This window comes from Vidua chalybeata, chromosome 6 (assembly GCF_026979565.1).
Source record: "Vidua chalybeata isolate OUT-0048 chromosome 6, bVidCha1 merged haplotype, whole genome shotgun sequence".
NCBI lineage: Eukaryota > Metazoa > Chordata > Aves > Passeriformes > Viduidae > Vidua > Vidua chalybeata.
The window spans coordinates 45426962-45439273 of NC_071535.1; the positions used below are offsets into that span (position 1 = coordinate 45426962).

Genomic DNA, 12312 nt, shown 5'->3' on the forward strand with positions numbered 1-12312 from the left:
ATTATAACAAACTTGGCTCTAAAGTCCGAGGCCAGCAGAAAGAAGATAATGCCCCAGCAACACCCTGAGGAGCAGTGCTTTTACTATTAGCCTGTGGGACATGGCAGCACTGATGTTCCCAAGGCACAGTCTGGGGGAGGTGTCATCCCCTGAAAGGGCAGAAATGCTTCACTCTAAAAGGACATAAATGTAAAGGCAAGAAGAGGAAGCACAGCCCAGAGGCAGCTCACAAATTGTACTGGGTCCTCGTTGAACCTGGTTTGTGAAACTGAGTGCCAATGGGATAAAATGAAACTACTGCTTTAGTATAAAGGTGAGCATTTCTTACAAAGACATTGTGCACAACATGTACACAGCCCCCTTACAGACACATGTAAGAATAAAGTCCATCAGCTATAGCTTTGTAAAACTGTCAGTGGTGAAGGAACCAGAGGGCACCTCCAGAAGCCACAGAGGCAGCCTCAGAGGCAACAGACATGGATAGACATGGTGCCACAGACACTCTGAAACACACACCTTCACATGGACACACAGCGCTTCACACGGACACACACACAGACCTTCACATGGACACATAGCCCTGCACATGGACACACACACAACCCTTCACATGGACACACAGAGCTCCGTGCATGGACACACACAGCCCTTCACATGGACACACACATACCCCTGCACATGGACATACACCTCCGCACATGGACACACAGCCCCGCACATGGATATACACTCCTTCACATGGACACGCACCCCGCGCATGGACACACACACACCCCGCACATGGACACACAGCCCTTCACATGGACACACACCCCGCGCATGGGCACACACAGCCGGGCCGGGCTGTCCGCGGCACTCTGTGCCCCTGGCCCCGTCACCCCACGCCCGCTGTCCAGGCCCCGGCAGCAGCCGCAGCCGCGCCCCTTGCCCGGCTGAGCACGGCCCCGCTTGTCTCACCCCACCGCACCGGCCCCGGGCACTCGGCAGTCGCGGCTGGGCTGGGCCCGCCACTTCCTGAAAAGTTCTCGGGAGCTGCGCTGCGATCCGGGGCGGGGCGGGACGGCACGGGGGAGGTGCCAGAGGCAGCGGGACATGGGCCGGATGCTATGGGGAACCGTATCCAGGCCTCCTGCTACCACAGCAAGGGCATGAAAGGAGATTTTCCCGACACGGCCACGGCCCCGGCACCGCAGCCCGTCCCGTTTCGGCTCCCCTAGGCTCCAAGGGAGCGCGAGGCACGGGCAGCTTCGGGTGTTGTGCTCATTCCATACAAATCCAGGGAGAGAAATGGAGCAGGGGCTACGAGCCTAAGAGGGCGCAGGGCTGGGGCTGCCCTGAAAGGAAGTTTGTAGCCAGGTGGGGTTCAGCCTCTTCTCCCAGGCAACAAGTGACAGGACAAGAGAACATGCTCTCCAGCTCGTGTCCAGGTTCAGACTGGACATCAGGAAGAATTTTTTCATATAAAGGGTGCTCAAGCATTAAAATGAGATGCCCAGGGAAGTGGTGGAGTCACCGTCTCTGGAAGTATTTAAGGAAAGACTGGACGTGGCACTTAGTGCCATGGTCTAGTTGACAGGGAGGTGTTTGGTCACAGGTTGGACTTGATGATCTCAGAAGACCTTCCCAACTGAATTCATTCTGGGACTCTGGATGCAAGCTGCACACGGCTGAGGGAAATTCTTCTTCCTACACATAGTAGACAGTAACCACTGACTACTGCTCCAAGCTCTGGCTCAGTTTTAACACTCTTAGCCTGGTTGTTTTCTGAGAGCACCTGAACTACCACAGAAGCCCCAACACTGGGGATCTCTGGGGCACCCCCAGGGCAGCAAGGAAGGGACAGCCACAGCCCACATGCAGCTCTGCTGCTGAACCAGCACTCCTGGTTTGTTTGGGTCCAATGGGTTTCAGCACAGTGTTAACTTTTACTTCTATTCATTTCCTCAGCGCAGGAAATCAAGTGAACAAGCACAGGTGGTGACTCCCATAATCCCATGGCGAGACCTTGCCACAGGATTACCACCTCCCAGCCTCCCAGCACAGGACAGCAGCCCTTTCCCTCCTGTGGAGTGCCTTGCCTCAGTGCGCTGTCCCACAAGTGGGTTCTGTCACCCAGTGTGGAAGAAGCTGATCCACATGGAGCTGAGGTATTTCACAGAACCACAAAGTCATTCAGATTGGAAAAGACCTCCAAGGGCATTCAGTCCAACCCATGACCAAACACCACCATGTCAACTAGACCATGGCACTAAGTAACACGTCCAGTCTTTCCTTAAACACCTCTAGGGAGAGTGACTCCACCATTGCCCTGGGCAGTCCATTCCAATGTCTAATCACCCCTTCTGTGAAGAAATTCTTCCAAATGTATAAGCTGAACCTTCCCTGACACAGTTGGAGGCTATATCCTCTTGCCCTGTTGCTAATTGCCTGGGAGAAGAGGTTAACCCCTGCCTTTCTAAAACCTCCTTTCAGGTGGCTCTACAGAGTGCTAGAGGTCATCCCTGAACCTCCTTTTCTCCAGGCTAAACAACCCCAGCTCCCTCAGCTACTCCTCACAAGACTTGTGCTCCAGACCCCTCACCAGCTCCATTGTCCTCCTCCAGACACATTCCAGCACCTCAATGTCTGTATTGAAGTGAGGGGCTCAGACCTGGACACAGGGCTTGAGGTGTGGCCTCACTTGTGCCAAGTACAGAGGGATGACCACGTCCCTAATCATTAAGTTCCACCACTGACCAAACACCACCATGACAACTAGACCAAAGCTAACTGGTATGTCCAGTTGTTCCCAGAACACCTCCAGGGATAATGGCTCCACCACCTCCCTGGGGAGTTTTTTCCAATGCCTGACCACCCTTTCCATGAAGAAATGTGCAGAGCCAGGGACTGGCTCTCTGGATTCATCACCCACTGCCCATCTCTGCGAAATAAACAAATATGAGGACTCTGTGTGTGGATCTGCCTGACGTGCACCTGGTGGCAGAACCCAACTCATGGGACAAATGGAGGGGATTGTGCTGACCCTACCAGGCCAGGCCAGGCCAGGGCAGGATTCCAGAGTTGGAGGACAGTATTAAGATGTGCCAGGGGAGGTTTAGGTTGAACATCAGGAGTAGTTTCTCCATAGAAAGAGTGGTCAGTCATGGGAACAGGCTGCCCAGGGCTGGTGGTGCAGTCACCGTTCCTGGAGGTGTCCAAGGAAAGACTGAATGTGGCACTCAGTGCCATGTTCTAGTTGACAGAATGGTATTCGGTCAGAGGCTGTGAAGCGATACGCAGAATAAATAAATAGACTCCACAACCTGGGGTAGTTATGAAGTGGGTATGTATGTCAGCGCCCGGCACAAGTGAGATAGTTCTCCAAAACTTGTGCCCCGAGCCTCAGTCTGACCCACACTTTTATTCTCAAAGATGTTCCATATGCAATACATTGCACAACTTTTTCATGCGTATTCAACCCCTGGCCCCGCCTGTCCTCGCCTCTCATGCTAAATAAGTCCACGCCCTTCTGGGCACGCGTGGTTTGCTGTGGTGGTCGTACGGGGGTCTCTTGGTGGTCCTGAGGCTGAAGATTGTGGTCTTCCTCATGATTGAACTTTTGAACTTTTCCTCTCTGCGCGTGCGCTTTTGGTCCTTTGGTGCTTATCTGAGTACGTCTGTCAGTCTTGATAGGCTTGGAGACAGAGGAGCTTCTTTATCTGGGTTCTTTGCCTCTTCTAATATTGTTCTTTATGCAAGAAGCTTCAGAAATTTGCATTTTCCTATGCCCTTTGTACCAGGCAGAGGTTTCTTAAGTAAAAGGTTAAAATTCAACACATAACTCTACAAGCTAAATTATAAATGCTTAATTCATTTTGTTAACTTAAGTCTAAAAATCTCTGTTTCAGCTGGACTCGATGATCGCAGAGGTGTTTTCCAATCTCATTCACTCTGTGACTCCGTGATTTTGGGGAACCACAACCATCCCAGCACAAACGACAACACCGCACAACACGCCCAGGACGGGCAGCCACGCTCTGCGCATGCGCCACCGGCCGCACCCGCGGCTCCCCATTGGCCTGCGCGCTGCCCGCCGCTCCGATCCAATGGCAGCGCTCGATGTTGAGGGGTGGCAGGAAGAAGGCGTTGCCGAGGGCCCGCCCATTCCTTTTGCCGCCGCTCTGCCCTCGCGCGCGCACGTCCCAGGCCGCTGTCCCGCGCCGCCGCCGCCGCCGCCGCCCAGGTAAGCGCGCGGCGCGCCCCCCTCCGCGGCAGCGGTGCCGCCCGGCCCCCCCGCGCCAGCCCGCCGCCGCCGCGGGGCCCGGGCGAGATCACTCGGGGCGGGGGGTAGGAGCGGAGAACGGCGGCCATGTGCTCTCGCGGCCTGCGCCTGGCCGGGACTAGCGGAGGGACGGGACGGGCTGAGGCGGACGCCAGGGGGACAACGCCGCCTTGCCGCTTCGTTCTCTCTTCGGGAGAGGTGTGCGGTGCCGGCGCGGGCGGGAGCGTGTGCGGGGCGCCGCGTGCCGGCCCCGTGCGGGCACAGTCTGCGGAGCGCGGACTCGCGGGCCTCGGGTCCTCTGGGAGTGGAGCCAAGGGATTGTGGCCCGGAGGGAGAAGGGATGAGCTCCGAGCATACGGAACTCGGCCATGCTGAAACTCTACTCTCCTGTCTTGCAGGATGCGTTACGTCGCAGCTTATCTGCTCGCCGTGCTCGGGGGCAACGAGTCCCCCACGTCCAAGGACTTGAAAAAGATCCTCGACAGCGTCGGCATCGAGACGGACGATGAACGGATGAACAAGGTGGCGTTGCCTCTTAATTCCAGATGTCCCAGCCAGTGCCAGACATTGGAGCTGTTTCCTTGGCTTCAGTGTTCCTGTTGCCTCCTATTGGTCTACTCCTATGCTATTCAGACATTTGCTGACCCTTACCAGTGTGATTTGTAATCGCTGCTGAGCCAATCATAAGTTTTTACAACTTTTGTTGAAAGTCTGGCTTTCTTATTCAATACCTCGGCAAAGATGGTGAATGTGTTCAATACCTATGCAAAGGTCTCTGTCAGTTCTTGCTGACTTCTGGTAGTTCAGTCTAATCATCCTCATTGAGATGGTGGCTGCATATAAGGATGCACTGAAAATGGTTCACTTCTTATTTTCGATCAGTATTGATTCAGAGCTAACACTTTTGAAGGTCTTATGCTCAGTAATACATTCTTATTTAGTGTACTGCAAAGGAGCGTTTGTTTCCTCACCAAGAAACACAGGCTAATCCTAACATGGAGATTAAAAGTATCTGAGGATAATGCATAGGAAGATTTTGGAAATTAATATGAAAGTGGTTGTGTTGAAAAACAGATTTCTAAAGATTGTCTTATTTATAATGTTTCTTGTGATATAATAGATCTTCAGCATTGTGGACCTAAAATAATTGGTGATGGGGAAAAAAAAAACAAGAACCAATAAAATGATCTTATCACTTGTCACATACTCCTATGTGAAGTGTTTCCAGAGAGGTAAAGGTAAAAAGAAAGTATTTTCCCAGTATTTTACCATAAACCCAAGGAGACTGGGTTGGATGAGCTGACAGCATCCTTACTATGATTTGGAATGTTGGTTTGAACTCGTGGTGCTCCTGTTTAAATGCCAGGTCATTTGGTTTTGGCTCCTTTAGGTTTAATACCTTAATAAATGAATTGCTTTCTCTGATCCTCCAATATTTGGAAAGCTGTTCTGGAATCTGTTTTGGTTGTAATTTTTGGATTGTATCTTAAGCTTGTATAAATGTAGTGAAGTCTTAGAAGCACCTTTCTCCTGGATGGAGCAGTCATGCAGGCACATAATTTCACACATTCCATGCTCTGTATAAGCAGAAGCCTGTTAAAAAGCTCTTGGCTAAAGTCCTTTAGCTTTGGTCATTGACTCCTCATATTTGGGACTTACCAGTAAGTTCTGGAGCATTGTTTTTAAGTGCTTGCTTTAGCAGTTTTGGGGTTTGTGTTTTGCTTTTGTCATCCCTGGTTATACAACAATGGTCCTAAAATTAAAGTTGGAACTCTGTGTTCCAGGGCAAGGATACAATAGCTTGGCTTTTAACATTTGTTGGAGCAAGGAATGGGACTTTGTGGTTTTGGGTCCAGAGCCCAGTGCTTCAGAGCCTCCCAGGGGACGTTGAGCAAGAAATGTAAACAGTCCCTCAGTGACTTACACTCTTGGTGGGGCTTCCTAATTGGTTGCACAGCTCTGTATCCTTTTTTTCAAGGTCATTGGATTAATTATGAATTCAGTAACAGATTTCATGAAAGTGCTTAAAGTATTAAAGATTTAGCTGAAGTTTTCATGTCAATGTTCTGTTCCTGGCACTGAGAAGTAAGGAAATTTGGGGCTAGATAAGCAGCAGGATGGAGGTACTGCATATGATGATTTATCACTATTCGTTTAAATGTAGTTTATTCTTATGCTGTTCGGAAACTCTAACATTCTAAATTTAACTTACAGGTTATTAGTGAGCTGAATGGAAAAAATATTGAAGATGTAATTGCCCAGGGTAAGTAGAGTCTCTGAGTGACCCAGGTAGTTGCCTCTGTTACTTTGATAGCCTAGACCTGAGAGTATGAAATTGCTACCAAGTCACAGACTCTTTGTTCAGCATCGTGGATCACAGCTGAATTGAGTGGAATCAGGTCCATTCTAATTCCCTGCAGGTCAGTGCTAGTACCTGCTGGGTTTCGCTTGTGGACCACATTAAACTGGAGAACTGAAGCATGTGTGAGCTTACTGGTAGTCTGCTCATGATGTAGTTTTCTGGACATCTTGATAAGAGACTGAGCTGTCCTTCGGGGTCTCTAGGAGATGTTTTGTGTTTTACCCACTTGTGTGTACCAGCAATGTAAAGCAAGAGGAACAGGCAGTTGGCATTGGGGTGCAGCTCCACCTCTGCAATGAGCACAAGCCTCTCCAGTGCACATCTCTTGTAGAGCTCTCAGAGTCCAGCATTTCCTTTTCCCTGAGACAGAACTCTGAGGGCTGATTTCCATAGAAATTTGTGCTCTTACTGAGGCTGGAACTTATTACATTAATTGATTGGGTCATAGGGCTGAAGTAAAGCAGAGCTGGGGTAGAGCAAAGGTTTCTGATTAATGAATGTAAGTGTATAGGCACAAGGGAATTTGCAGGCATGTTTTTGTTTAAAGGTAGCCAGGACTTTGCCTGGCCTTGCTGTCAGAGGTAGGCACTGGACACTTCTATCTATGTGGTTTGAAAGACCTGAGAGAGCTATTATACTCGTGGTTATAACACACGCTGTCTCTTTCTGTAATACTTTAAATAAATTGTCTCTTAGAACATACATGCATATGAAACATGTTTGTTTACTTTGCTAGTTTAATTAGATCTTGAAGTAACTGGGAATTATTTAGAAACTGATTCCCAGAAACTGGAATACAGGCAAACATAGTGTGTACGTGACCTTTGAATGCCAAGGGAGCCTTGGTATGTGAAAGACAAGAGGCCAGAGAACTAGCTGGCTTTCCAAATACGAGCAGAAATCAGAAATCTCAAAGGAGATGCAATAGGGTTCATAGGGTGCTGAGGAATTTGTTTAAAATACTGTACTCTTTGCCATAAATAAATCAGTCTTTTCCTTTATCTCCTTTAAGTGTGATCCAGTTATGCCCTCAGAATTCTCTTTATCCTTAAAGGGGGGGAAAAAAAGGAGCAGGGGAAGCCAGTGCTGCCAATATGTTACTTTTGAGGTACATTGTCACTGGGCTGCTGTGCTGCATTCAGAGAACAATGTGGGTGTGTGAAATTGGATGTGTTTGCTGCTATTTTTATGACAGCTTTTGGAAAAAAGACTTTGTGAACAGAAGAAAACTTACTAATAATATGCTGCCAGTGTTCTTGGGATAAGCCTTTGTGAATCTTAAAATTCCTGAGTGTTTTTCACAGAACAGTTTATATTTATCATGGATGCAGCCTCTTGTTCCTTTCAGCAGATAGTGACCAGTTCGGTCCATGAGACAGGATCTGTTTTTTCCTGCACTCTTCCATTTCCCCTAACTTCTGTGCTTGGGATGAACATGTAAATAAATACCTTCTCTTGTGTCCCATTCAGGTAATGGAAAACTTGCCAGCATGCCGGCTGGGGGAGCCGTGGCAGTCTCTGCTGGAGGGGGCTCTGCTGCTCCTGCCGCAGCTGCTGCCCCTGCTGCCGGTGAGTGTGGGTGGAGAGGCGTGGCTCCAAGGCAACTCCTTTTGTCTCTGGTAACAGCTTAACAACTGAGTCAACATATTAGGGCTTCTCCACTTCAGCAGTTCAGTAGGTGATGGAAATGTCAACTGAACAGTTACTTTTCCTTTGGACAGTCAGAAGCATTTGCTCTTTGTCTGCCTTAGATTGGTCTTGCTAAAAACAGAACTAAAGAGACTTGGTGGTATAAAGCACATTCCTGCCACAATAGTGTCTGTATTTGTTCAGTGTTACTTGGTTGCTGAAAGGGAATGAAATTTTTTGGAACCTGCCTATTGGATTATTGGAGCCTGGAGGCTCCAATACCAGTAGGCAGGGGAGCTGAGACCACCAAAACTTGTATCTTGAAAATCTGTGGTGCAATGTTAATACTGACTATTCACTTGGTCTTTTTTTTTTCTTCAGCTGAGGAGAAGAAAGAAGAGAAGAAGGAGGAATCAGAAGAATCTGATGATGACATGGGATTCGGCCTCTTTGATTAATTATTTGTTATAGAGAAGTTATTAAAATTCTTTGTTTTAAATGTTTTTGTGTTTATTATTATTACCATGCAAGTGCTCTTGGATTCAGCTATTCTTGAAATGGCTCTGACACAGCTTTGATTTTTATCTCTGCAATAGGTGTGTGAATTTTCTGACAGACTATAGGACTCAGCTCTGTGAGTACTGAGGAAATGGCAATGCTTGTGTGAACCTGGATGCTTGTTTTGACACTGCTGTTTCTTAAACAGTGTGTGGAAACTGAATCTCCCTGATGTTAGCCTTCTCCATTCTATTTTGCTCTTGGTTACTCAGTGAAGTGGCTTGCTCATCTATTCAGCAATAAGAGGACTTGGTTTTCCAGGATCTGTTTATTCCATTCCAAAATGTGAAACTGAATGAACAGCAGGCCTGAATTAGCCAGAAATATAATTTCAGAGCTAATTATAGTAATTTGGTTTTTAAATATTTAAAAGCACTGATTTCATTACTGTCAGATTTCCAAGATCTAGGGACAACACTGATAAAATGGTTGACTAGGATTTCCTGTAATATCCATATGCTTAACAGTCTTAACCAGAAAAAAAAAAAAAAACCCTAACTGCATTCTGCTGTCATAGGACACAGATCAATGCAGAGGTGCCCTTCATGTGGAATGGCTGTTCTGGGCTATCAGGACATAAATCTTACCTTCATCTGAGCAAAGGAACATGAGAATGGTGTTTCCGGAGAACTGAAACATCTCTGGCATGCCAAGAAGAACGTATCAGCTTGAGAGGAAGGTAAATTTTGCTTTATTTATAAAGCGTCTACTGCTAGAAGATGGTTTTGGCAGGCAACTTAACATGGCTTCTTGTGGAAATCCTCATCTGTCAGTGTAGGTAGGTAGAGTACAAATTGCATGTGTGATGATCTTCCCGTGATAAAGTCTGCACAGGAAGAGTCGAAAAGATACCCTGCAGCGTGTATAGGAGCTTTTCTAGTGCAGTTGTTTTTGTAGAAAAGCAATCGCTGATACAGCTGTGTTCATATGAGTCATTGGACAAAGCATGGCAAGTACTTCTGGGAGTAGAGATGGGTGAAATCCAAGTAGGAAAAACTTTTATCTCTCTGATGTACTGAGAGAAAACCCAGTATTTCACAGCAAAGCAAAAGAGCAGTTGGAAGTTAGAGCCTCAAAATGGCCATGATTTAAGCAACTAACCCTTACTGGCCTTCTCTCCCTAGTGCCAGAAAATGTACAGGAAGTAACAGTGCCAATACCTTTCATCTGTTTTGTCTCTTAAGTGCAAGCCTGGTGCTCTGCTAGTAATGGAAACCATTCATTGTTCACGGTAGTTCTCTGTCAGACCTGTAATGACAGTGGTTCAGCCCTGGGAGCAGGGGAACTATTGCTTTTTTCTTGGTGATTTCTCCATTTCAGGTCATTGAAAAAGAGTGGGTTTTGGATGTTGTTTTACTGAGAGGTGCCTCCCCCCTCCCCAGTAGTGCCTTGCTTTGCTGCTTCAAGAGCACCGTCAGTGTTTACACAGGAAGGGATTGCCCTGGCACACCACTTAGTAGGGTTTTTCCATGCACAAAGGAATTTATTTGAACGGCACTGAGCTATTCGATGAGTTTGCTGTGCCCAGGCTCGTGGGATGAAACAAACCTGTGGTGCCAGTTGCTGCCTACTGTAATGAGGGTAGGAGTATAACCACATCTAGACTAACTTTTTTTTTCACCCTGGTTTTCTCTATCTTCATATGACCTTTTAACCTTGAATTGTGGGCCTGATCCTGCAGTGAGTATCCTCTTACAACCTTTAAATTCCTTTGCGAAAGTGCATGATTTTCATGAAAACTGTCAGTTAACCTGCTCTGAGAAAAAGGACAGCTCACTGGTAAACTGTTCTGAGAAGAAACTTCTAGGGGCAGCTGTCAGGGAAAGCACTGAAAATTGAGCTCTCACTACAGTGCCACAAGGAGTCAATGTAACATTACCACCTCGTAGGTTTTTCTTGAGAAAGTCAGGGCATGGCTTGGCTCTGCTCCAAGATTTCACACGCATTTTGCAGAATTTGCTAAAGCCTCTGCATAGTGAACATTCATTCTGAATACAAAATCAAACTTATTAAGTTTACTTTCCCCTTACCTATTTATGAAAATGTTGCCACCTGATGGCTTTGTACATGAGCAGTGATGTGCCTGGAAGTCTATTGCACACTTGTTTGGTACTCTGCATAGAGTTCACTCTGTTCTTCTGATTTCAATGAGCTTCAGCTGTGAAGGAGATGGGATCCCTGCTTCTGCTCTGGAGTCGCTGTTCTGAATTTTCAAGTCTCAGTGATGCCCTTTCAGACTTATTAAAGATAAGGGTACTGGTGGGGTGGGTGCATTGTATTCCATGATTCTCTCAGAGGAGACTAGTGCCTGCTAATACTTGGACTCGTGGCCTAGTTGTCCCCCTTACAGAATCAATTTTAGCTAGAGGAGATTTTTCCTGAATTTTTCATGAAAGATGGGCTCAAGGGCATTGAAGAGAAAGGGAGGGATAGTCTTGTGCCTGGAGATTATACTAGTAACTGATCATTACCAAATTGACAGCAGGGGAGAGTGATTTAGTCATAGGCTTGACATTGAAATGTGCAGGCTTTCCTCACTGGTACACAAATGCTGTGCTGTCTCAAATCAGCTCTCACTGAAAATCATTCCTTACAAACACCAGGGACCAGGGGGAGGGATGAGGCGCCTCCACTACTTGGAAAGCAGGGAGAATGTCCTGGACACTACTGTAAAGCAATAAGCAATGGCTCCCTGGGGCCACTCTCCACTGGTTTCACTCTTACTACCAAGGCCCAGTTTTGCAAGCTGCTATATGCAGGCTGGCCTGCTGAACTCAGTAGGTTTGACTTACATAGGTGCAGAGATGGCTGTAGTACCTTTCCTAGAAGAAAAATTCAGTCCCAAAAGAGCAGGACCGCTCCTCTGCCTCAGGATATGCTCCTATGAAGCAAGTGCCAAGAGTCTGCCATGGAATGACCTGACATACAAAAACATCACAGGTAAGAAAAAGACATTTAACTCTAGCTTTCCTGGGATGTTGAGAGCACTAGGGTTGAGCTTCGTGACTGGTGTGCTTTTCTTGCTGACTACTGACAACAATACTAAAGTAACATTCTGAAATCAACATTGTAACAGGCTGCCTTTGGTCTTCCCTTGAATTCCCAATGGCTGGCAAAAACACAAGGTCTTGCCTGAAAAAGCAGAGATTGTTAGCCTGTATGTTATTATCTAGTAGGTACTAACAGCTCACCATTCATTAGACTAGAAAATAAACACAACAACAAGAGATTGCATGTGAAGCTGTCTCCGTGGCATCTCAACTCATAGGGGCACAAGTGGATTTGAAGAGTTTCAGTTTGACACACAGGAAAAGCTGCCTTGTAAATCTTGCTGATCTGGCTTATTGCTGCATCGTGAGCAATAGCAGAACTGTAGTACTTTCTAACTGGGGGGAAAGAGATTAGTTTTGAGGGTTAATTTATTTTTGAGAAAAGCACACTTGTTTGTCAGCTTGCTAGTGCCAGTGCCCAGGCAGCACTTCACAAGAGATTAGTGTTCACA

General features: G+C 47.1%; 1 protein-coding gene and 1 non-coding gene across 3 annotated transcripts; both read left to right on the forward strand.

Annotated features, from left to right (window-relative positions):
• The first annotated feature begins 4114 nt into the window (after window positions 1-4114).
• RPLP2 (ribosomal protein lateral stalk subunit P2) lies at window positions 4115-8751 on the forward strand. 2 transcript variants are annotated; one of them, XM_053944920.1, is made up of 5 exons: window positions 4115-4222; window positions 4660-4783; window positions 6476-6524; window positions 8094-8192; window positions 8634-8751. In XM_053944920.1, exons 2-5 carry the CDS (start codon window positions 4661-4663, stop codon window positions 8708-8710), a joined length of 348 nt encoding a protein of 115 aa, XP_053800895.1. In that variant the 5' UTR covers window positions 4115-4222; window position 4660; the 3' UTR covers window positions 8711-8751. The 2 variants fall into 2 exon arrangements, with proteins under 2 accessions (XP_053800895.1, XP_053800896.1); XM_053944921.1 differs by lacking the exon at window positions 4115-4222 and adding an exon at window positions 4360-4459.
• On the forward strand, window positions 6659-6791 carry LOC128790343 (small nucleolar RNA SNORA52). Its single transcript, XR_008431710.1, has one exon. It is a non-coding gene; the product is annotated as a small nucleolar RNA SNORA52 (small nucleolar RNA).
• Window positions 8752-12312: the final 3561 nt, after the last annotated feature.

Excerpts from the sequence above, each read along its gene's own strand:
- RPLP2 (XM_053944920.1), top strand. The coding sequence starts at position 4,661 with ATGCGTTACGTCGCAGCTTATCTGCTCGCCGTGCTCGGGGGCAACGAG. Across the intron at positions 4,784-6,475 it reads ACGATGAACGGATGAACAAG|GTTATTAGTGAGCTGAATGG; the intron begins GTGGCGTTGCCT and ends TTTAACTTACAG. Across the intron at positions 8,193-8,633 it reads AGCTGCTGCCCCTGCTGCCG|CTGAGGAGAAGAAAGAAGAG; the intron begins GTGAGTGTGGGT and ends TTTTTTCTTCAG.